This window comes from Bombus bifarius, unplaced genomic scaffold (genome assembly GCF_011952205.1).
Source record: "Bombus bifarius isolate JDL3187 unplaced genomic scaffold, Bbif_JDL3187 scf7180000008008, whole genome shotgun sequence".
In the NCBI taxonomy this organism is placed as follows: Eukaryota; Metazoa; Arthropoda; class Insecta; order Hymenoptera; family Apidae; genus Bombus; species Bombus bifarius.
The window spans coordinates 5,771,645-5,797,500 of record NW_022884386.1 but is presented as its reverse complement, the minus strand read 5'-3'; the positions used below and the strand labels follow the sequence as shown (position 1 = coordinate 5,797,500).

The following is a 25,856-nucleotide window of genomic DNA, read 5'->3' as shown; positions in this document are numbered from 1 at the left end:
CTTTCTCTCTCTCTCTCTCTCTCTCTGTCTATTCGCTTGCTTGCTTGTTTGCTCGTTTCGTTTGCTCGTCTGTCTGGCCGTCTCTTTGAGATGATCTCTATCAAACGTGACCGATCGACGCGCGATTTCAATTTCTCTGGCAGCCGAGCGGGACCCTCACGAGTGAAGGGTAGAGTCTACTTCGGAGAACGAGACAGACTAGAGTTCGCTAGAGTCACTAGAGCGTCGTTCGAAAAGTAGAGGCGAACGTTAGTGGAGGTTACTTCCTTTCTTTCTATATTTTTTCGAAAGAATTATTGCAACGTCGGCTCACTTTGAAAGACTACCCTTCGAATCGTGTAAAGAGTCCATCCTGTCACGCGTCGATCGTACTACGCGGTATGTTAACTAATTAATAAATTGCTTGTGCATTGCTCGTTGCTACTTAGTAGTGTTCGGCTGCTCGTCACCGTGAACGCGAACTCTCCCGCCCTCATCGCGTCTCTCTATCCTCCGTGTCGTGTCAATGTATATCGTACAAATATAGGAATACGGCTCGCGAAAGACGAGGATCCGAACGACATTTGAAATGTTCTCTCGTTTTCTCTTGTACAGCCGCATCTTCCTCTACGCTCTGGTATTTCAAGGACGAGGGCGAATTTTCTCAAACACGAACGTTTCTGGAGGACCAGAGAGTTCTCCTGTGAAATTGGAGCAACGCGTTTACGGAATCGGAATTAGGTACTACACGCGATACGACCGTATACGAGAGTATAGTAAAATAATGATCGCATATTACTATTAATATAATAATATAATTATGATTGCATGTCTCTATGTTTACATATATGGTGGTAAGTGGATTTTCTCCTGTACGAGTATGTAAATGTTGTATATTTGTGTGCGTGCGTGCGTGTATGTTCTGTGTGTGCGCGCGCGCGCGTTTCCATGTCCGTGTGTATGTTTCGTATGTATACATGTATATAAATATATTACAGTTTAACGGCGTAGCGGGTAAAGAAGACAGGAATCAAACAGTTTTAATTAACTGAAATATTTTCGACATTATTATGTGTATATCATACATATGTATATTATTATACGCTCGACATATCATCTTTCAATTATCGAATAATCGTTTCTGCTGCTGTAGTATGTATAATATACAGTTGTCATTGCGACATACGTTGTTTCAATCGGTTTCCTCTTTTCTTTTTCTTTCTCCATTCTTCTCCCCCAAAAACCACCTTCTCTCGTACGCGCACGCACGCACGCACACAAAGACACGCACCTCTTTCTCTCCTTCTCTCGTACTCTCATACCCCATTCATTCCTATAAATACCTCGAAAATTAATAACGGTAATAGTACCAATATAAATCAATAATAATATAATATAATATAATATAATATAATATAATATAATATAATAATAAAGATATAGATAATAATGATAATATATAATAATATATAATATAATATATAATATAATATAATATACTATAATATAATATAATATATATAGGCGACGATAAACTTTCATTAAACCGTAGCGACAAAGTTCACGTAGCCCCATATATAAATCGATCGTTACTGATCGTTTCAAAAAGAAGAAACTAAAAGAAGAAAAAAGAAACAAAACAAGAGAATGGATGGAGAAAAAGCGGAACCACGGAAGCGCGCGTAGACTCCGGATGCATAATCTCAGCCACCCGTCAAAGGAATACCTAAGCGTGGCGATATCGAAACAGCAGCACCATTCGCTAGGTTTCTTTGTATCTTTGGAGGTCGGTAGGAACGTAGAACTTGTCCAAAACGAACATTTCTCTGCGCGACGACCGTTAAACATATCTTAATATAAAATAATAAAAAAAAGAAAGATATTTCAAATCAAAGAATATGAAAGATTTATACAGAAGAAAACTAATCGTAAAAAACGCGATATTGCGATAAGAGAAGAGAAAACCACGAAAACAGATCGACGAAATAAAACTTAGTGTTTCAAGAAAGTTTTAAAAGAAAATCGCTTAAAAAGGAATTAAAAAAAAAAAACAGAATTTTTAATTAATAATGACGCGTTACGCCGATCGACAGACGTTGCACCCTGCAGAACATCCATCCTCGCATACAACTAATTTCTCGATAAAAGCGCGGACACGTTCGATTTCATTACAACAGCCGAATTATACGTGTTGCAAATTTCGTTCAAAATTCTCGACCTACACATCTGTATATATTAATATACGTATGCATTGTATCGCGTATTCGTCTTTACGTTTTCACAGCACGAGCTGACGAGAGCGAAAGGCCTGATATTATACGTATCCACTATAAATATGTGTCTCGAAAATATCAAAACTTTTTTTTTTAATAGACCTCTTTTTTTAGTTTCTTTTATCCTTCAGTCCGTGTGCACGCGCACACGAGGTATAAAATTGTATCCCGTGAACCATTGGACCGCGCTTAGTAACTCTATATGGGCCCCCCTAAGTCTCGTCAACTCGTGTTCGATCCCTTTGTCACGGTTCCAGCATTTTTTCCGCCGTGTTTGCTTCTTTCGTTCCTCTTTTCTTTCTTTTCATTCGTCCGTTCATTTATTTTTCCTTTTTACTTGCACTTTTTACTTTCGTAGGGAAGCGTTAGCAATTAATTGACCGGCAGCGCATTATGATCAAACGTCTCTACGGATTATAGATTGGTCCAACATCTCTCACGTTCCGTATTATTATTAGAAACTCTAACGGAAAGGCTCCCGGGAGTTTTGGAATTTAATTCGATTCAATTTCGATATGTTTTAACTAATTGTCGAGATAAATTGCTCGTTACGATCCTGGTCCGAAGAACGATTTATTAACTCCCAGTTGAATGCTCGCTCGCTAGGCAATTCACTGCTAACACGTTTCCACTTGCTATTTTCTTCCTGCTCTCGTCTCGTTACAATGGTCTGATCAAATCGAATTCGCCGTTTTATCGAGAAAGGTAAAACGTTTATCTCTTCACTTCTCTCTTCCTTTTACACTCGATCCTCGTATACTTTTAAGCCTACATTCTCATAGCTGCGAAAACATAGGAAAAACACTAAATTGCGTGCGTATCTTGCGACATAACGGTTTTTCTTCTTTTTTTTTCGTTCTTTTGTTTAATTTTGTCGGTGACGGAACAACGAAAAGAAAAGGAAGCGTATCGAACAAATACGATAACCGATTCGCGAGAGGCGGATGAAGGGTGGTCAATTGAATCGAACGTAAAAGATACAACAATAAAAGAATAGTAATAATAATACGAGCGATAATAAAATGTATATATGTACAAAAAAAAATTTAACAATCATTTCTGAAGAATTGGACTTCGGAAAGAACTTCTAGGACAAATTCGGTGGACATGTAATATCTTGTGTATGTGTATTTTAATATTTTTATCTTTTCTTTTTACCAGAAATTTCTTGATTTTCGATAACATTTGTGGTAGCAAAAATTGGGGCGGGCCGGCCTGTCGCGTCCGTTTTAAACGTCGACAGGTCACCCTCAAGGCGGCGGCACTCGCAAATACCTATTTACAAAAATATACACATGAGCAACTTACTTATCCATTACACTTGGTATATTTTTTATCTTTTGTTGTTTTCTTCTTCTTACGACTCGTGTAATGAGAGTTACGCGCTATTTTTTCGTTTGGTGTCTGTTCTCGCTTTCTTTGTTTCTGTCATTTCATTTTTTTCTTCCTTTATAATCACACTATTTATAATGTAGTGTATGCACTATATATCATTATCTGAATATTCTTTTTTTCTCATCTCATCACTAGAACCTCTACTTATTCCCCGGTTAATTCTAAGTAATGTAAATAATATGTATTGGTTGTTTTGTTTTTTTTCTGTTACCGTTTAACTTTGTTTTTCCTTGTTGCGTATTAATTATCTAATCTAGATTACTTTTTCTCCTTCGTAACCTATCTACAAAAAAGAGTCATGTCTCTCGTTCAAAGACGTTAGACATCATAATAGTAGTAGTGTTGTATCGGTTTTGGATCAATCTGTTGATCTTGTTGCTCGCGGTGCATTTCCACCGAAGAGAAATGCATCATTACACTAAATTGTCCTGTCTCTGTCTCTCCTCCATTTTCTTTTCTTTCCTTCTATCTCACCTAACCGTCACGAATCTCACGACCGCCATATTCTTTTGTTTTTGTTTCCTTTTTATTTACTAAAAAAGGAGCGCCGGCGTGCATGGCGCACTGGTTCTCTTTTCATTAAATATATTCGTATCTATATATTTATAATTATTTATATATTTATATAGGTAATAAACTATATGCATATATATATATATTTATATATATATATATATTTATATATATATATATTTATATATATATATATATTTTTATATATATATATATATTTTTATATATATATATATATATATATATATACTTGTGTATTCGTCGCATTCGAATCGCCAGGACGAAACTCATGCTTCAGGTAACGTCGGCTGCGGCGCACCGTAAAGCGAGAACACACGGGCGCTTCTGTGGCACTTCTTATTCCTTCTCCGTCATTTCCTTCCTTCGCAGTTCATTTGCTTCTTTTCCTTGTGTTTGTCGCCCCCATTTGTTAACTTACAAAAATGATTTATTCCGAAAAAAATAAGGACCAGTATTTCGCCCTCGTTTCTTTCTTCGTTTTTTTCGAACGTATGTTTCCTCTATTGCTTCGTTTTGATCGCTTTCTCTTCCGAGTTTACATTGCCAGTCCATTCTCATCTCGAAAATAAGTAACGCGTGCTATACACAGGATACAAGGGCTCCCTCTATGACCGATCACGGATCCATATTGATCCTTCTTCTTTTAACTTCTTTCACTGTTAGACGAATAACTCTGAATTGACTATAAAATTGGTGCTAGGAGTTTTAAAAAATGCCAGGGCGCCCATTCACGAACCCCCGAACGAAGAAACATAGTGATTAGAGCTTTCGAATATAATTATATCGAATACAACGGTCTCTTCGTTGCTCCCCAGACCACCTTCAATTCTTGCTCCCCACCAGAATAGTCCTTAATCATTGAGAATATACTCGACGTCTCCCGCTGTTTTGCTTTTTTTCTTGCTCGACAATTTTCTCAACGCGCGTTACGTTACTATAATCACAAGATTGTCGATCTTCCGTACGTCTTCCAAGTCCACAAAGATCGTTTTATATATCTTTACGTGTACATCGTTGGGTACGTGGCCATGTTTTGTGGGAGAGAAGTAATATAATTAGGGGTGGGCGGTCTGGGGCTATGCCACTGTGGTCAGAGATCTCGAAGCTTCTTTATTCCGGCTTGAACGTAGCGCACCAGATCACGCAATGAACTTCTCAATGTGAGGGGTCCCAATCTTTCATCCAGCTCGATGAAGAAATCTGCAAGTACAAAACGACAATACAGACACTTTAGCTATATATCCCTCAAATACGGAAATATGTATATGAATGATCGAATGCTCGAAACTCACCTCTATTCATATCTGTCACCAAAGCGTTTGCCTGGTCCCACAGTTCGAGACAGTTCAGTAGCAGGTTAAATTGGTAATTTTGCTTATTCATAGCGTTATAAACAATATATGGAACACTAACGTACGACGGAGCTGCCTGCGGTTGACCCGAAGCAGCTCCCCGATTTGCTAGTTCACCGCTGCTATATCCGGAACTCTGACTACCAACAGAGCCCACAGAACCAGCTGGTGATGGTGTTGGGGATAAAGATGGCGTTCCTTGTCCTTCTGCTTGTACCGGTGTTGCCTGAGCAGCCTAAAGATAAGATAGTAAATATAAGTTTTATTACATAGTCGAATAACTTGTTATTTTATGATGAAGCGTTCGAGTCCGGCACACATACCTTTTGATGGTACTCATTGAGAATTCTTTGGGTCTCTTTGATTTCGTATTTGCGCATCCTGTACAGCTTCAAATATATGAGGGATTGACAAAAGAGACTAAAACAAACGAGACACAACAATGTTTTGAAACACGCTCGTACAATCACGATAGACGGAAAAAGCTCAAAGTGCGTGCTCACCTTAGAATGACCAGCTTGTTATGTATATTACTCTCTGTCGAGTTGCTCTGCTGGCTCTTGAACTTAGAGGAGATGTATCTAAGTAGAGCAAGTGGAAATCGGAAATAACTTTAATTAGGTGATACTCTTCGTTCTAGTCCAAGGGTTATTTTGGGACGTACTCACTTGATGAGACTAAGTGTATCCTTGTACATGGTGAACGATGCCCTCTCCGTGAGAGAATCCGCCTCCATGGCATTTCCAGTGAGCAGGAAACAGAGAACGGCTTCTAGATAAAGCATACCCTGCGCCGTGAGTTCGCATTCCTTGTCAGCGCTATGCTTTAGCCGCTTCGCTTCCATCAGGTACTGATTCTGGTCCCTACTAGCATGTGAACATACGAAGTCAATTCAGGTGTCCATACTATCCCATACTATACCATGTCCAGGTTCCATACTATCGGCACAAGTTTAGCGCACGTGGTTTCAACCGAGGCAATGTAACATTCACTTACCACCTATCCTGATCCTCCAAAACTTCATTCTGAGGATTAAAGTAGGAATAATACACTCGTTGAGGCGGAGGTGGTGGCGGTAATAAACTGGTGTCAAGTTTCTCTTCCCGTTCGTGGTTGGTTGGTTGTATTTCACTTTGCTGTTCAACAAAAATGTCATCGTTCAACAAACTTGAACGTTATTAAACGAAATGGGAAATGAAAAATGTCATTTATTTAGTACCTGACTTGAAGATGGCCTAGGTGTAACTGATCCGGCATCAGAATGTTTCCTCTTTCTCTTCCTCTGCTCTTTGTGTTCTCCCGACTCTTTCGTTTTAGTCTCCGCGGAACACACAGTACCGAAACTGGACACTGAACTACAACTCGGGCTACGTTTCCTCTTGGGCAGGCTACCCGCACCACTACCACATCCACTAGCACCTGCACAGACGACACCAGCCCCGAAACCGATGCCGCAATTACTCTTCGTGTCCGATATGAGTTCGCCCTTGATCACAGCGCGATTCTTAAGGTCACCGTCGACCAACAATACGTCACCGTGAATCCTCGTGTCGGAGGCTACTTGTTGAGGCGGTGGCGTATCGACAATCTCCCCTTCCTCCGGCGTAGGCGGTCGAGGGGCTTGTAAAGTCAGCGTCGAGGCTTGTCTCGACGACGGCCTCGTGTCCGGAAGTTCCGTGCGTTGTCTCAACTCTTGACCCCTCGACAACTGGGATATATGCGGAAGTTTGCTCAGGTCGATCCTGCAGGGCAAACTTGGCACACCATTCACGTAGGTGAGCGGTGGGAAAGACTGAATCAAATTGGATGCCCGTGACGACGGTCTCTTGTACGGACTGTCTCCTCCTGTCGGTGTATTCGCAGAGGTGTATTCCTCCACGTAGATGCCACATTTTCCTCCGCCTTTACCGCCTTTCCCTCCTTTACCTCCGACCTTTCCTCCTCCCATAGAAGATGAAAATACTTTCCGAAGAGTGTCGCTCTTCTTCTTGTCCTGTACGTTACCCGCGTCCTCTTCCTGTAACTTCGGACCTGGGCTGTTATCGCTGTCTGAATTTTCTGGAGAAGTAGCTCTAGTCGGTGGTGCCCTTGGCCTTGGAGGTACTCTATATTCACAATAAATCAAATTCATTAAATCTTTTTACTTAATTCAATTTTATCGTACAAGCCCTCTTGCACAATAATTTACCACCCCTTCAATTGTGCAAGAAGATCCTGTTCCTTAATATATAAGACACTTACCTGGCAACCTGAATACGATTTCTCACGGACAACTCAGACTCGCTATCAGAATCAGACCCGCCAACATTGGTCACCCGTGAGTTGGACCTTCTAGGTTTCGCCTTCGCGGGACTCTTTCTCTTCTCTTGCTTCTTCGGCGAATCTGCCAGTTTACTCCTTTTGATAGGCATTCTTCTCCAGCGTGTATTATCATCATCGGAGGCACAGTTGTTTTTTCTATTTGGCGGGCGTTCATCTTCGCTGGAAGATGCACTCAACTTGGATCTCTTTTCGTTTATTGGGACTACTACGGGTGACACCCTGGTCGGTCGATCGCTATCCGAGTCGCTAGAAGCTCCCTGTGACCTGTCATCGCTTCCATCATCGCTGGTCGTTATGGTGGGTTTCGAAAGAGGCGCCTTCTTCTTGGGGCTACTCACTCCTCTCGTTCTGTTACGAGGTTTACCATTTTTCAGATTTTCTTCTGGCGTCCGATGACCACCTTTCGTATTCTTGTTGGTAAGCTTTCTGGGACGACCCGGAGGTCGACCTGGTTTCCTGGTGTCCGCCACTTTTGGTTTTTCTGGCTGATTTTCCTCCGCTGGCTGACTTTTCTCTTGATCCGAGGGACGATCACTGTCACTGTCCAGCACACTGATCATTGTGGCGTTACGAGTGCTTTTCAGGGCCTCGTCGAGCTGCCAATCATGAGCTGCCTTTTCCCTGTGCGTTCTAGCGTCCGTCGTTGCCGCCGGAGAACCTTCTCGCCTATTGCAATCCTGTAAAAAGTAATTCTCTAATGTAACTGTCCTGATACCAGTGGGCAAAAATATATTTAGATGGAATGCCCTGACTCAAAAAACGAGCCAGTCTGTTACGAATGTCCATTGAAGACCACAGCGGGACTCGAAGTTGGACAAAGTTTGATGAGGTACTACGCTGAACTCGGTTAAAGTTTCAGAAGATGATTATGCTTCGTATTTCCATGTATTATGAACTTGCAAGTATCATATAAGTTTATGATTATGTTTTAACGCACACACCCAAACACCAACCACTGTGAATTATATCAATTAAACATGAAACACTTAACCTCTTAACAGGCACATCTTTTTCGCTTTACTAGTGGAAATGATTAAACGTTTTTATAATGGAAATGAGGATGAAAATGAGGATACATAGCTGTCGTTAGATGCATATTTTACATATTTCCATATTTTGGTATAGGATGTCGTAGCTCGAATCGATGTAAAGATCATTAATTAAAGAAATCAACTAAGTTAAAAATAGCCCAACTATAGTAAAAATATTGTAACGGATGAGACTAGATTTCACAATGAAATAAAAATCAAGCAGCAATACCTATAACTCTCAGGATAACTCTCCAATTTCCAAGAACTCTCACTGAACTCGTACAACTCTCTCACCTCTTCAACAATTTTTACAGAACTCTTCGAGTTCTCAATAATACCGAACTTTTAGGAAAATAACATATACAACACACATTTCTGCCACGTGCAGCCAAATTTCCACCTAACACGCTCCTCTCAATCGATACTCTAAACTCTACAGTCTACAGATTTTGGGTTTCTTACTCTGGAGGTTGTGAAGTACTTTTGGAGGATCGTTACCCTCAATAATCTTAAGAACTCGCCATAAGTCTTGGCATTGTCATAGTTACGGTTTTTCAAACCAAACAAGTATCTTTTATTTCAAGTGTTCCTTAAATTTATTGTCTATTTGGGGAAGATACGAGAAAGTTGGGTTTCCTCACGTTCGGTAGCAACTTTATCTCGGGGGTGGCTAAGACCCTTCCTTGTCCATCAACCTTCTTCTTATCCAATCAGAAGTAATGATCATTTCCCTCACTTTCCTAGCCAAAATTGTCATGAACAAATCTGATGGCGCTGGATACACCCGTCACTAGCTTTCCTCCGCCACAGCATCGTCACCGAACTCCACTGGTTTTACATCTTTAGATCAGTCAATACCTCCAGACTGATTTTCTATCTTTAGTTCAGTCATATCTCTTGATCGGATTCTATCCTTAGTTCAATCGCCAGTTAACTTATATCTATACGCACCGAGCGTAACTATCTGTGTCTACAAATTGTTGGAATAAATTGCAAATTGTAACCTGTTAACTTAGTGTATACTCAATTCAACCACCTCTATTATCCTAACCGAAATAGGGGATCGATCATTTCGTAGCGTCGATTGCATAATCGTAACGGGAATTTACGACTCTCGTTGACGCGCTTCCTCGCGGTCGCGTCTCTCCGCGAACGGCCGAACAGCCACAAATAAATGTATTGCCTTTATATCAACATGCAAAAACGAGTTATCTCATCACTTGGTAGCTAATCAACTAGAAATATACTTTCTTTATTGAAAAATCCCCTGTTTTGTAAGTGTCTGGTGTCTACCAAAGATAAAGTCTGCTAAAGATATCGTTGCAGATACAAGCGCAAGGACTAAGACCAACCTAATTGAGATTGACTTATCTTTGTTGACTCTTAACTCTGTGATTATACCCGGTTAATAAGACGAAATTTATTTCATTGAGAAAAAAAAGATCGAATTGAACAAAGATTGAGAAATTCTGCTCTAAGTTGAACATTCGTCATCCGCTCGATCCTCGTTCGTTCGTCATTCCAACGAATTCTCACTTTCACAATACGAAACCATCATGTGTGTTAAGAGGCCAAAGAACACCAACATAAATGTCAACTACAGATGAAAACTATACCTGAGCTTGCTTGTTTTCCGAATTCTGTTCCCCGTGAGACATGTTGGTCTTATTGAAGAACGAACTGAGGTTCCATCTCGGTTTCGATTCCTCGATCGCAGGCGGCGGTTCTTCGATCAAATTTTCATTCTTTGGTGATACCGATGGAGGAGTGGAAGGGCCTTTGGTGGGTTGCGTGCTGGCTTCATCCTCAGAATCGTCGCTGCTGTCAGATCCGGAATCAGAGCCGGAATCAGAGCTTGAACTGGCGCTACCGGAACTCTGTGGAGCCTGAACGGAAGGACTGGGTGGCCTTTGATGAGTCGTTGGGCTTGGAGTACCTTTCGATTGCAACGGGCTCACCGGTGGAGGTGAGAGCACTTGCTCAGGAGTCAACTGCTTCGGCGGTGACGGAGGTCTGATTGGACTCAGTTGCCTCGTGGGTGAGAGAGGACCCACCGGTGACGGACCCATGGGTGACATGGGTGCCAGGGGTGGCGGGGCTGGTGTCATCGCTGGTATTAGGGGTGTTGATAAACTGTGAACATTAGTAATAATTTTCTAATAAATACAAATTCGTGAAACGTTCAACTTTGTGTCTGACTAAATAAAATTTACTGTCAGTTCTAAACTTAAAACTTATTATTGTTATTTCTAGACTAAAAAATAATAAAGTAGTTGAAATTACTTGTTGTTTCAAATTGCTTTTTTTCTATCTTTAATATAACTTAGATTCGAAGTTCTGTTCGTTAATAGACTGAGTTGTTGAACATAATAATATGGTAAAAATAGCGAGAGCAATAAATTCAAGATGAGAAATAATATAGCCCCTGTATATCGCCATGGTAGGATGATAAAATAAGTTGATAATTAGCTATAAATAGGTGGGCGCATTAATTTTGGATGGAGATAATGGGACCGTATAACAGGAGTATTAATTAGCGATCGTATTGATAAACGGGATACTTACTCGACCGTGAGGTCTGGGCTTCTGTTTCCCCTTGTCGTTCGCGATGACGTTTCCTGTGGAAGAAAAACGGAACGATTACCAATTAATTGTATAACATCGCTGTAATCGCGATCTTCACCCATGTTTCTCTCTAACCGAATCTTTAATCCAATAATTGTTACAAGTACGAATTAATTAATATAAATACTACAAATTCAATAATAACCCCGCAAAATAGAATATTATGATATTCAATAATTTAACGATATTATTACCTTGCTTGTCTCATCATCGCTGTCCTCGGATAAACTCAAGTCCCGCTCCAAATCACTGTAACAAGAATGAACAAAGATTTTCAGTAAAATTCCACAAAATAAAAGAACAAAGAAATTAACGACTTTATCAAAAGCATCATACAGAAAAGAAATCCAATAGGGTCATTTTCATCCATTAGCGAATGTGCAAAGATCATTATTTTTATAAACATATATAATTATCCAAGTTTTTGACTTTTAAAGAAAATAAATATATCTCAGTGTTTTATTTAGAATAGCGGCAGATTATATTGCAGTTATTGTTGTTTAAAAGAAGAACAAGCTTTCACGCGCATTCCCCAAAGAAATTATTCAAATCCCCAGAAATACACCGTTGCAGATCTATAAAATATTGTGTACGTAGATTGACGGACTGTTTAATCATTTTAACCACTGTTTTAATTAAGGAAAAAGAAATTTTAGTATTTCTGACGTTAAATAGAATTGATTGTTAATCGTTCATTCGCCGAGTAAGGCTCGTTAATCGCGACAGCGTATTATACGAAATCGTCGAGAGTGGAAACAGAGGCGAAAAAAAAACGAATCGAGCCGGTTCTCTTCGAACGAAGCACTTTCGATTAGAATCGACAAGAAAAAGAACGCGGACGCGGAGAAGAAACGCGTGCCGAGTTCACCGACGCGCGGTGCAACCTGTAGAACACGAACGACGCGAGAGGCTTAGGTAGGAAACAATCGTTCATTGATCTCTGAAACCGCTGTTTCACTTCGCCTCTCCACCGTTGGCTTCTTTGTCACTCAGCAGCCCGCGTGTTTCTTGCTTTCCCTGCTCACACTTTCGCTTTTGACTTCCATTAACATCCGATCGGTACAGTATTCGATTATGTGGTACACATACCATTATACGATCTAATGCAATGTACGACATCATATCATTGTATGAAGCGGAGAATATTCTATTACACGATGTTACAAATTGCAGCAATATTCGAAAGACGAGGTAAAATTCGTAGATTTTTATAGCCCGATATCCGTGTACTTTCTATAACTTTCGTTTTAGTGCACGCTGGATTATTCTTGTTATAAACGACGAATATTTCGTTTCATAGCGATGGAAATACTGTTACCCGTATGAGATAATTAATATAATATAACTATAAATATAATTGAGAAAGTAAGAAACATGAAATGCTATACATTAAAAAATAGAATGGATAAAAGTTTGATGCATTTCTACAGATGCATTGAAAGTATTGAAACAACAAAAGACGTGAGATCACAATACCTCGCTTTATACAATGCGCAGCAAAATCCCAAAATTACTGTAGTAACTTTAGAATCGTACTTGTAGATTGCAGCGTACATGATGTACGTGGAACGAGAAGTTTGACACTTGCATACCAATGTACGTAACCAAAGGTAGCAACATTCTAATTTAACCGGTGAATCGGTGAACGACAATAGCAGTGCGTCGTCAAGCATCGTAAACGCGCATCAGCGAGCGTAAAGAAGGAGAAAAATAAAGAAGAGGGTCCTTTCACCCTCGATCGGCGAGGCACGCGAGAGGCGGCGACGCCACTCTAAGAACGGGTAAAGTGCAGCGAACAGGGGGGGAATGGAAAGCAGCGAGAAGAGTAGCTATGGGGAGGCAACGAGAAAAGAGAGAAGACACGGTCTGCGAGATAAAGAGGGAAAGTATACGCGAAGCACCGAACGCGGATGTACGAAGGTTCATCGACCCTAAACACGCTGTCCTGCGCGTCCTCGTCGATGCCTATGGATATGGCCGACTAGCCGTGCCTAACCTCGGGTTTAGTCTTCTCTCTGCTCTCGTGAATTTTTCGTCTAGCGAAAAAAAAAGCAAAAAGAAAAAAAAGGGGAAAAAACCCTTTTCGTTTTATCGTGCCACATCCTCTCTTCCTTCGCTCAACAGGCAACACACGGAATAGTAGAAAATTGTCGAATCGAGAGATCAAACCGGAATTCCATTCACCCTTGGATTTTATTGATTTATTAAACGAGATTCAGTTAGAAGTTTTGATTGACTTTGAAACTACAACGAGCTTCGAAAGCTACGGGTTGGAAATGGTGGAATAGCAAAGGAGAATAAAGTGGCAAAATCGGCGAACGAACACACGGTTTAACGATCGTGGATTGCGACCTCGTGGGAACCCTTTCAATTTCGACGCCATGCCGTTCGTTACCTTCGACGGATTCTTCGCCTCCCCCCTCGGGAAACGACAGCCGCTTTATCTTCTATCGGAGCGCGAAAGAACCAGGGAGGTACAAACTGGCGTTTAGCAAAGTTCAACGATCTTATTCTCCGCAGATTTCTTCTCTTCTTCTTCTTCTTCTCCTTCTTTTACTTCTTCTTGGGAACGTTCCGCGTGTCGGGACGATATGATAGTCTGAGGATCGGGACGAGCTGCTTTAAATTGCTCCAGGTAGCGAGTCAAGGCATATATACATGTACTATATATGCCTGTAGAAATTAAATTGAACATTTTGTGACAATATAAATTTAAAACTTTGTTTATAGGAACTTTGGTGGGTACAAGCTATTCGTATAGCTAGTTTCTATAGTAACGCACGACTTCGATCAAAAACGAGATGCTTCGATGAAAATCAAACACGCTACAAAGTCCAATTTAATTCTAGCAGACAGAGGAGAGTTTCCTGAATACATCGGTGCAAGAAACGTTGTCGAGTTTTCTAGATATCGCAAATCAAAATTTATCTTGGACAATGTAATATCATATAGATACGTTAGCGTTTAGACCATTGTATTCAACCTGCGGGAGTTCGTTTAAAATTCATCTAAAATTGCCGTACGATATTGTACAAAGAGGAATTTTTGACGGCTATTTATTACGAGAAACTGAACTTCGAGTAAGAGATACATGGTTGGACCGAGTTTATGGATCGGGAAGAAGAGTTCATGACCATTCAAGGTTTAGAGCGAACGTGACAGAATGCGTGCTAAGAATGTCTACGTAGTTCGTTTGAAGTGAGTGAAAGAGATTGTAAAACAGAGGATACAAGGACATAGATACATTGCCGAGCTAGTTCTCGAACAGCAGTCATTGTGTCGGAAGCTGATGGCAAGGCGAGAAGGAAAACGGTACTCGCGGTTGGAATCCATTTCCATTTGTCAGCGCGTTAACGCGGCCCCGTCATTGCGGAAAAGGAGCAGAACCTGTTTGCCTGAACCCGGGGAGGCAGACCTTCTTTAACCTCGCGTGATCCGCCGCGAGTTTGCAACGAGGAACAGGCCAGCCGCGTGTACGCGCGAGAACAGCGAACCAACAACACAGTGGCGACGTAGTCGCGTTACGAAAAGGGAGCGACATATCCGGCTCCTTTGGGAACCGGCGCGAATCATTTCCGGGGGAAAATGAAAAAGAAAAGTCCATGACATTATTACGAGGTCGTCCTTTCATCGAATTAAACGCTTTGACGACGGCCCCGTGTAATTGGCAACGAAAAAGAGACCGGAATTTCTCGCGAATCTCTTCGGATCCCTTCTCTCTTGCTGGCTGCCGTTCAATGGAATATTTTATTCGTACGGGAAATCCGGTTATCCGGTTTCGTTGGGATTTAAACGTTTGGTCTTCTCGACGAATCGCTGGGATACGATCTATTTTCTATCGCAGGGCCGTTCGAACCAGATTCGTCTCGGGCCTCCGATCGATTCTCTCTCGGAATTCACGCAGAATGGACACGCCACATTGTTCGGAGGACGAGGCTCCGAAGATAGGCAGATAGAGAGAGAAAGAGAGAGTCACGCGTGTCCATTGTCTCGATAATTGAAGCGTCGCTAGACATTTACCGGGAACGAGACGAGAGGATTTTAAAAAGAGGTAGAACGCGATTCAAGTGCACGAGTATACGTGAAGAGAGGCACGAGGCGCCCATTCGGATCGCTCCAGCGAACAATCGTTCGTCGGTGTTCGCCTATTATCCATTAGCTCATCTGCCAGTCTCTATCAGTCCGCTCTGGCGACGGCACGTGCTCCTGCCTGCCTGGAACACGCTCGATGAATCTCGGCCGCAAAGAGTGCCACCATTGCGAGAATTAATTAAGCCGGGTAAACGGCGAGGAGCACGTAAGCAAACGAACCGCTTAGAGCGCAGTTTACCTAATTACTGAATCCGAACGGTTGGGAACCGAGTCGGAAACAGGTTGGAGAGCGGACTAGCATCGTGTCACCGACTCAGGAAAACGGTGATTTCGCGGATTTACAGAAACTTTTTATTGTAGTTTTTAAGAATGATTAGTTCGAGCCGTTTAATCTTTAGAGTGTTCAGGGTGGATATATCACGTCTGTAAGTATGAAACCGGAATTTGCTTATAGATGGCCCTAGCTGATAACGTAGTTATCACTAAAGTGCGTCATTGATGCCAAAAATCTTTGTTGACCTCTCACAAACATTTTCGACTCAGAACAATACAAGTTTCACACAACAGCATAGTTTGTAATAGCGTTGAACATGTCAAATTTTGTGCCTGAAAACTACGATTTGCGGACAGCATTGATTTTCCGTTACCATTTGAAGGAAACTGCTGTAGAATCGCATCGAATGCTCGTCGAAGCTTACGGTGAGCATGCTCTTGGTAAATCACAGTGTTTTGAGTGGTTTAAAAAATTCAGAAGTGGCAATTTTGACGCGAGGAACGAAGAACGTTGAAGACCACCGAAAAAGTTTCAAGACAGCGAATTGCAAGCATCGTTGGATGAGGATGACGCTCAAACGCAACAACAACTCGCTGATCAATTAAACGTGACACGACAAGCCGTCTCCATACGTTTGAAAGCCATGGGAAAGATCCAGAAGGTGGGAAAATCGGTTCCACATGAACCGAATGAAAGACAGCAGGAAAACCGAAAAACCGCTTGCGAAATGCTGCTCGCCAGATACAAAAGAAAGTCATTCCTCTACCGAATTGTGACTGGCGACGAAAAGTGGATATATTTTGAGAATCCTAAACGTAAAAGAACATGGGTAGCTCCAGGCGAACAACCGACATCGACTACAAGACCAAATCGCTATGGACGGAAGACAATGCTCTGTGTTTGGTGGGACCAGAAGGGTGTGATCTATTATGAGCTGTTAAAACCTGGCGAAACCGTTGATACTGAGCGCCACCGACAACAAATGATCGATTTGAATCAAGCTTTGCGTGAAAAACGACCAGAATATCAAAAAAGGCAACACAAAGTAATTTTGCTTCATGATAATGCACCATCACATACAGCAAACCCGGTCAAGGAAACGATTGAAGCGTTCAGTTGGAAAATACTTTCACACGCGGCTTCGCTCCGTCCGATTACTATTTATTTGCATCGATAGGACACGCACTTTCTGATAGGCACTTCACTTCTTACGAAAATGTACGAAAATGGCTCGATGACTGGTCTGCCTCAAAAGACCGACAGTTTTTTTAGGCGTGGCATCCACCAATTGCCAGACAGGTAGGAAAAATGTATAGCTAGCGATGGGCAATACTTCGAATAAAATATTTTTAATCATTTTCATACATTTTTCGTTTAATCATGAACGTGTATTTTCTATACAAAAATTCTAGTTTTATATTTACGTACCTGATATGTGTCGGGTTGACGTCAATAGGGTTAGGGGCGTTTAACGAACTTTCGCTAGGGTTAGCCATGGTTGTCACAATAGGAGTAATGTTTACTATCACAATCGTAAGTATTACAACGTTATCGAGTAATCGCGGCGATTAGACACGAATCACGGTGGCCTCAGATTCGATAACGAATCCACGGCCAACGGGACGACGAATACGATATGATACACGATCCTGATGTCACTCAAAGTGCAAGTAGGACTGCTCGGAATAGACTATCTATGTCCAAGTGGAACTGCCCTTATATAGCTCTCTCCCTGATTCTCGGGTCAATCGTTGTTCCTATGGAGAGCTATACAATTGTTCCATACTTCTGTTGGGTACACGTCCCTCCCTTAACCCGGGCTACATTCAGTAGCCCGTTATGCCACTTCGAGCCCAAACATATCAGACATAAACATTGTCCTAAACCTTGAGCACAACTATTTCTTAGTTTTATTACTTAAATGTAGCTAAGTGTACTTAAGTAAAGGTGTGGATTAGGGTATTGGTGGTTTTCCCAATATTCCAAAAGGAAGACGCCTCGATGTCCTTTCATTTCCGACACATAAATTCGACGAAAATTATTATTGGCACCTAAGGATAAATTTAATCACCTAGGCTAATATAACTTGAGCCACGATATGGCAAGATTATCAATTAGATTATTGAACGATACTTTGGACTGCGGGTCTATTTAGATTTGTACATTATACTTTGATACGAATGACATTTAATGAAGTATGCGTACAAAGTATCATTTTGATTTCTAATAACGTTAAACAAGATTTCAAGCTGCATACGTCTTACGGAAGAGATTCGATAATGATCATCCGTAATCTCAAGATTACGTTACAAGGGAGAGAGATCATCGAAATCGACGACTTAGCGAATTCAAGAGAGAACTACAAACAGTTCGTAGAAACAGTAGACTATCGCAATGAAAGCGATTTTCAGGTGAACGATGAGGCTCACGCGGCGCTTTTCCGTGTTGCGTAATAATTAAAGCTAGGAGTGCGCCTCGGACGAAGCCGTGGATCGCGATGCGCCTGGTAGGCAATTCGTAAAACGGGAATCGCATTCCTCGTTCCATGCGCATTTATAGACGGTGGCGGTCGCAGACTGCGACAGTAAGTTCTGCTAGCTATTAAAACAGGGACGATGAGACGCAGGAAATATGGAAGGAGGTCGTCGGTGATGTAGAAGGCCGATGGAGGACGATGGAGGGTGAGAGAGGTGGAATCGTTGGAGGTGGCGATGAAGTACAGAGGGGAGAGACCAGAGTGCATAGAAGAGAGAAAGGAACGAAGTCAGCGGTAGTGGCACGTAGAATTTCACCAGGCAGACTAGCAAGCTGCCTGTTGCGAATAACTTCGGAAGTTCCAGCATGTATACCAACGTATTTCTCTCTCGGTCTGCTATTTCCTCTCTCGTTCTTGTCGCGGCGAAGCCTTCTGTCTCCTCTTAACTCGACCCGTCTCTTTTCGTCCTTCGACGCCTCATTCTGTCTCTCTTTCGTTGCATACTACCTCCCTGCCTGCCTCTCTGCCCGCACCACTAGCTCAGTTCCTCCTCTCGTATCTCTCCTCGTTCGTTTTTAACCCCCTCTGTACGCGTTATCCAAGCCTCGCCACAGATATATACTCGTTGCGTCTCCGTCACCAAAACCTCCCCTCGCGTCTCAACCCCCTCTGGGCTCCCTTTTTAACCCCTTATTACTTCCCCTTGCTCCACCCGCGATTCGATTCCGTCTCTCTTTTCTCCGCTCCCTCCCCCACACAGCCCCCTTCTTCACCGCATCCTCCACACGGTTTCACCGGTTATCGGTGTCTCGTTTCGGCTCGCCTTCAACCCCTTGCTCGCTTTTTCCCTCGTCCGCTTTACCTTTTCTGGTTACACGCTATCTGCATCCGAGTTACCTCCACGAGCTGCAGTCGCTACACACGCTACCTTACTCCCACCTCAACCAGGACCGCCCTTTCTCACTTTGCGCGTCACGAACGTCTATCTCAGCGTCTTCGTCCTGCGTCTCTGTCCTTGCTACCAACCCTTCGATTTCATTCCCTCCTACCACGTAGTTTCCGGATACGCCGCATGTGCGAGCACGCCGTCTGCGAGAAGCCACCACGCATCTGTCGACCGTTTTTCGATGGGGGAAAGCACGCGTACACCGACGACATCGAACGAGGAGCCGCGTCGACGATAATTTTGGTGCGAGCAGTTGTTTAAACAATTGATTTCACGATAGGTGCTTTGAGAAGTAGTTATGTGTTGGTAAAGAGTAGCGATTTTTGCGGGGAAATTATTTTACTTGTGTCATAAGAGGACGATGGATTACATGGGGAAATACACACGAACAGGCTGATGAACGATAAAAATTGACGCACGGTCAGATCTCTAGAACGTGACCTTCACAGGGTTTTTTCAGAGCCTGCGCTGGGTCGAATAAATGTCAGCATGATCTGTGCCCTTTCTCAACTACCATCTCAAACATTTTTATATCTTGTACATTTTTCCAGTTAAATTGGATATATTAAATATACAGTATGTATCCATGCACGATAGTCATATTGTCAATCAAAGGGGCCGTTGCAATAGGAAACAGCTTCCACAGGCCTTTCCAACAATTTAAGTGAATCAACAAAAATCAATTAAAAATCAAGTACATAGACGCTGCTTCTCAAACATGTTATAAATTCATAGTTAATATTTCCAATAATAAACTTTTGAACTTTTGAACACAAAACCTATTCTTTCTCTGCCAATAAATACGATTTCAATAACGATAAACATTTACCAATATCATTAATTGGGAAATTATTGTGCAAGACGATCTAGTTTGTAAGTTAATATCCTGTACTCGATATCGCGCGAGAAGAAATCGTTTAAATCGAGCCTAAATCGTTAGAAGCAACACGAAAAGGGATGAGTATCAATGCAGTCGACAGATTCGAGGCGATGCGGTAGAGAGAGTCAATGAACGCGACGAATCCAAGGTACATAGGATTAAACGATTAGCCTTTAATCGTCGAACCATAGAATTGTCAGAGGAAGCTACGAATCTCGTCGACTATGTCCTATGAAAAAGAATCGCGGGACCGACCGCGTACAATACACCGGGGGAAATTGAATTTTTCGCGTAGGATAACCTTCTCAGAATTCACCACCAGCGTCAAACGCAGGCCACAAAACACCCACCGCTTTTTGTTATGAAATTCTTGAATGTCGTGACTGTTCAAAGTTTTCGAGGTGTAAGATGTGTTTGCAAGGAATTTTATCCCAAACGTTTCGCTAATATCAGTGGATATGAAGCCGTGGAAGCTACATATCGTAGCTGCTGTGCTATCTAAACGACGATATGACATTTCTTAGTTTCGCCAATACTTTTAATACTTATTTATCGTCGATATTTTCAGAGACTGTTGTTGAATTACGGCAACTGCTGAATCAGTTGTCAAGAAAGATACCAGTATCTAAGTCAAGTCCAAATGTTCACGTTGTTTATTTGATAAAAAAAAGATAAATGTTCAAGAATTAAGTGAATACAATTACAGATCTTTTAGATGTAATAATCTTTTCTTTAGAGATCTCCTATCTTTCTACATGCTTTTTCGATTCTTTTCAAAATAAATCATATCGTATGTACATTCGAAGAGCACAGGAAAAAACATGATAAACTTTTGTGTTCTATATTAAAGTAATCTTAAAAGTCCATACGCTATCAATCGAAACCGTACTTCCGGTACTCGTCTTTTATTTAATCTTAGGAGGATTACAATGAATATTTGCAAATTTAAATTTTATTACGTTGAATCAGAGGATCTATCGAACGCGAGAGATAGACGATAGCTGAAGTATTTAGATAAAAGAACAGTCACGTTCATCAAATTTGCAGTATACTTTCAACGTCAGAAAAGCGCTATAAATTAGATACTGAATGTTTCATAAAGCACCTGAACAATTTCATTCACTCATTAGTTGCATATGACAACGTACTGTGCCGAAATAGGAGACAAGACACGAAATTTACCTAACGCGTTAAAAGCGAAAAGTTGGAGGAAATACGTCATTCGTTGGAGGAAATACGTCATTCGTTGGAGGAAAAAATCAAATTTAAAATTATCGATGGTCAAGAAAGCAAACTAAATTTATATTACTGGGAAGTTTCAACGAGGCAAACGGCGGTTAAAAGTAATCAGGTAGCGAGAATTGCAGCGGAGCTTCTTTGCTTTTGCAATTAGCAGTCGATAGGATTTAATTCTCTCGTTGTTTGTGACACGCGTGTCGCTGGTCCGTCGACGACCGAGTTAATTTCGTGCCGGCCGCGAAAATAGACGCGCGCGCTGCAAATCAAACGGTACCCAACGCCCCAAACGCTGCGCCGTCGATCGACGCGACGTCGCGACGGTGAAAAAGTTGCGTCCTCGCAATATCAGCGCGAAACCGACCGCCCACCTGTCCCTCCGCCCTTCTATTAATAAAACTCGGTCGGTTTTACGGGAAACCGCGACTCGTTTATTTCAACGGGGATCGTTGCATCGTGCAATTCTAACTTATCCCTCTTTCATCCCCTTTCCAAGGAATTTTTAGCGAAATCTGTTAAAAACGATGACATTCTCGATCGCCAGATAGATCTAGCGTGAAAATAAATGAAAGTTTCATGGTAATTCGTTCTAGTAAGGGAAACTCGTTTCTGACAAAGATGATTAATTGCTATTATTTGCAAGTAATTTGTGAGAATTCTTTCTCTGTGAATAATTTCCTATTATCAAAAGTACGAGTCAAACGTTTTAGGATAGCAACTATAATTTAACAAAAATTAGCTCTTGTTAATTATTGACGTTGTCAAGCGTATTTACGGGAAAAGTGTTAATACGAGCCTTAGAATAGTCTGAAAACGTCAGTTATAAACGTCAGTACGTGAAATCGTCAAACGTTCTAGATAATTAGATAAGATTGTCGTAAAATTTTTTAACGACAATTTATTGAAATGTATTACCAAGTAAAATACATAAAGTACAGTGATTTGAAGTATCCAGTGCAAAATGGTTAACCCGTTAAGGACCATCGTTGCGTCAATGCAACAGTTCAATTGCAATATGTTTCAATTCATCAATTCACATTATCGGATTCAGTTTTTCCAGCAGTGTGAAAGGGAATTCCAAAGATCGATCCAATTAATATCTTTATCGTCACTTAGATTCTATTATTTCCTCCAGCTATATTCTACGATTTAACGAAATTTAAAGAAACTAAAGTACATAATCGCAACGATGAAATATTATGAAATTGCTTGGTTCTTAGGGGATCGGGTAGATCGATTCCACGTTTATCGGAATTCGAATCGCGAAAAGTTACAACGTAAACACTAAGAGCAAACGAATCGACGTACGGAGGGTCGGGAAAGTGGCGTGCATGAAACGCGAGCGTATTTCGCGTTTCCACGCGAATCGCATAATCAACGATGCGCATCGTCTGTGTATCGTCTGCTTAAACGGCTGGATTCCGTGAGAACGAGGTTCGAGATAAATTGAATAACGACACGCTTGTTCCAGTGAAATTGCTTAGGCGCAGCGTTCCGCACGGCTCGATTTAACGCCAATAAAACGATATCCAGCAACGCGACCCATCGTCGTTCCACTTTGTCCTTCCTTTGTCCTCGATGCCCGTCGACCGAGAACTTTTCCTTTTCCACCGCCCTCTCTACCCCTTCACGGTGAAAAGAGACAACGAAAAGAGTAAGAATTTCGGGATGTTCTCTCGGTCGCGAAGAATAGCGTGACAGAAAGGGATAACGAGATTCCTCCGACCATCGATGACGGCTCGACTGTTTTAAACGGAGCCGGAAAACCAGTTAAGAGCGAACAAACGGAGTTACGGGCCGCTGGGAGCCGCTGCTACTCTATCAACGATCAGGCTAATCCGGTTTAATCCGCGTCTTAGTTAACACCATGGAAAAGCCGTGGCACGTCCTTAGAGACAGACGGTTAAAGCTTCTTCTCCCACGTTCCATTTGCGCCCTTTCTCCGACTGCCCGCTTCAAGTCACAACCTTCCACGCATACATTACAACCCCTAGGGATTTCGTACGACTTTTCTCAAGAGTACAAGTGGTGGGAAGAATATAGAGAGGTTACGAATTGAAGCGTTAAGGAGACACAGATATCGATTGGTATAACGATAGTTAGACGTTTGTACACGTGTATGCGCGTAGGTAGATACTATAGAGATATGTTTATCAGGTGTGAATCAGTGCTCCGAAGAGGAAACGTATTGAATTTCCGATTAGAAATGTCATTTGTGAATCGATATTTAAAGCTTCTACTGACTTAAATTTCACTGTATTGATTCTCTGTTGCTTCTTACTCTACGGTAACTATTCGCAGTTGTAAACTACGTGTACTCGTATTATTCTATATCGATGGGTAAATAAGTACTTACACTTGGATTAAATTCAAGTTACTACAAGATCTAACAGTATCCGGATACTTACGATCAATAAGTTTCCTTTCCGGTAGAGGTACGAGTGACGTTCGTAGAGAAGAACTACAATTGGAATTTAAATCGAAAAGCGTCGGTTAAAGTAAAAAGATTAATTGACTCTATCCTCGAAACAAATCTTTGCGAGGGACAAATATGAGACGAAACGAATATTAGTTTTGCTAAAAGTCATTCTTACGAGAGGTAACAAAGACAATTAATAGAGGGTGTCTAGAGCTTTATCCCATGGTTAAGTAAGTATCACGGAGTTTATTATTTTGCCTGATAACTAAGATCGACGAGCAACGGAGATTCTTTGGAAACTCGCGCGACACAAGTATACTTTAATCGAGCCAAGATCCCGGCCCGAAAGGTCAGAAGTTAATTTGATAATTTCGATTAATTTTACGAGAAGAAGCTTATCCCCAGGGTAATGATCGTCTATCCCCCCTCAACGCCTTTGCTCGCGTTTCCCCGGCATGAAAATTGAATTTAAGGAATTACGCGGCGTCGTTTCCATCGAACGACAGAGTTTCCATGAATCCCATTAGCCCTTCCTGTAAACGATACTTCTAATTAACCGGCTCCAAACTAGTCGTCACGATTGAACGTCGTAGATCTTCTTCCCTGACTTTGGTAATTTATTAACATTTTCAGCGGTAAGTATTGAAAATGTAGGTGTGTGAAAAATGAAGTTTGTTTCGCAAGGTAAGAATTTCTCGATTAGATGGTATAGTCTAGAATATAATACAAGGTGGTTGGTAACTGGTGGTACAAGCGGAGAGCGGGTGATTCTACGCGAAAAAAGAAGTCGAAAATATAGAATAAAAATTTGTCGTTTGAGGCTTTGTTTTCGAGAAAATCGATTTTGAATTTTCGCTCGGTACGCGTGCGGTACGTTATAACGGATCTCGCTGTAGATCGTTGTCTTGATGGAAAAATTAAAAAAAAAAAAAGAATTAAAAAGAAATTTTTATTCTATATTTTCGACTTCTTTTTTCGCGTAAAATCGCCCCCTTTCCGCTTGTACCACCAGTTACCAACCACCCTGTATAACGTTGAATGTAGTGTAACATTTGCCAAACTATGGACGGAAATGGAATTTGAAAATTGTTGAGATTATATGTTAATGACAGTAGTAGAATATAAGGTGCTAGGTTAAGACAGAATTTACATTTTAAATTTACCGCCAGTAAGATGCAAAATTTCATTTTTAATTTTCTTTCTACGTCGATATACATACTACAAAACACGAATAAGCGTAATTATTACGATATAATATGCCACTTATAGGTAGAACGTAAACTCCGACGAATGGACTTCGACACTTTCTATATATCAAAATGTCATTTAGTTTCTAAAACTGACGAATACTTCTAAAATTCACTGTTTCGAGAAAACGGAAATATCAACAGCAAATAACTATGTATCTCTATTTGTACGACCATATCGCTGAAAGTGTTAACAAGTAATCTTACAACGTATACCCACTCGAATCGCGGTAGTGATCGAGTTTAAAAAATAAAACGATGATATCGATAAGTATTGAAGTTCTATGACATCAGCTGTGATTCTCCGAAAGATCGAGCGGATAGCCGCAGATTATCATTTTCTAGAACCATAAGTATGCGAAACATGTTTATCAAGGCGAAGTCTAAGTTAGTATACGAGTAGCTAAACCAATAAATCATCCGCACGTAAATGCGATAACCGTCTGACTAGAAAATTAAGAGAGATCAACGGAGGAAAAGACAAAGATGGGAAATAAAAAATTGTCGTTTTATCACGATTCGAGGCAGGCAACGAAATCCCTTATCGTTTTGCACAGAGTCAGGAGCCCAACGTTATCGGAATTGGACAAGGCCGTGGGCCGGTTGGCTGATAATGCACGAACCATATTGCATATCGTCGTTCTACAAATATCTTCTCATTCCTTGTTTCGTCTCACCGCGTAACGGGAATCTGAGACGTTACCGAATTTCTATCGGGTAACAAAATTTTATCGTGAGATTCGTAACAGAAAAAGTTCTCGTCGAGCTTCACGAC

General features: G+C 41.3%; 1 protein-coding gene across 9 annotated transcripts in view; it reads right to left on the bottom strand.

Moving 5' to 3' along the window:
- Positions 1 to 4,399: 4,399 nt before the first annotated feature.
- LOC117206825 (AF4/FMR2 family member 4) overlaps positions 4,400 to 25,856 on the bottom strand; it is a 167,961-nt gene continuing 146,504 nt past the window's right edge. For 6 of the 9 annotated variants that reach the window (XM_033446504.1, XM_033446505.1, XM_033446510.1 and 3 more), the window contains 11 exons: positions 11,706 to 11,760; positions 11,452 to 11,504; positions 10,503 to 11,019; positions 7,775 to 8,532; positions 6,753 to 7,638; positions 6,530 to 6,669; positions 6,202 to 6,399; positions 6,037 to 6,144; positions 5,857 to 5,953; positions 5,474 to 5,768; positions 4,400 to 5,381 (listed from right to left, as the gene is read on the bottom strand). In XM_033446504.1, the coding sequence (XP_033302395.1) occupies positions 5,272 to 5,381; positions 5,474 to 5,768; positions 5,857 to 5,953; positions 6,037 to 6,144; positions 6,202 to 6,399; positions 6,530 to 6,669; positions 6,753 to 7,638; positions 7,775 to 8,532; positions 10,503 to 11,019; positions 11,452 to 11,504; positions 11,706 to 11,760 (3,217 nt within the window). In that variant the 3' untranslated portion in view covers positions 4,400 to 5,271. The remainder of the gene's footprint in view (positions 5,382 to 5,473; positions 5,769 to 5,856; positions 5,954 to 6,036; positions 6,145 to 6,201; positions 6,400 to 6,529; positions 6,670 to 6,752; positions 7,639 to 7,774; positions 8,533 to 10,502; positions 11,020 to 11,451; positions 11,505 to 11,705; positions 11,761 to 25,856) is intronic. The other 3 variants (XM_033446506.1, XM_033446509.1, XM_033446508.1) reach the window with 3 other exon arrangements.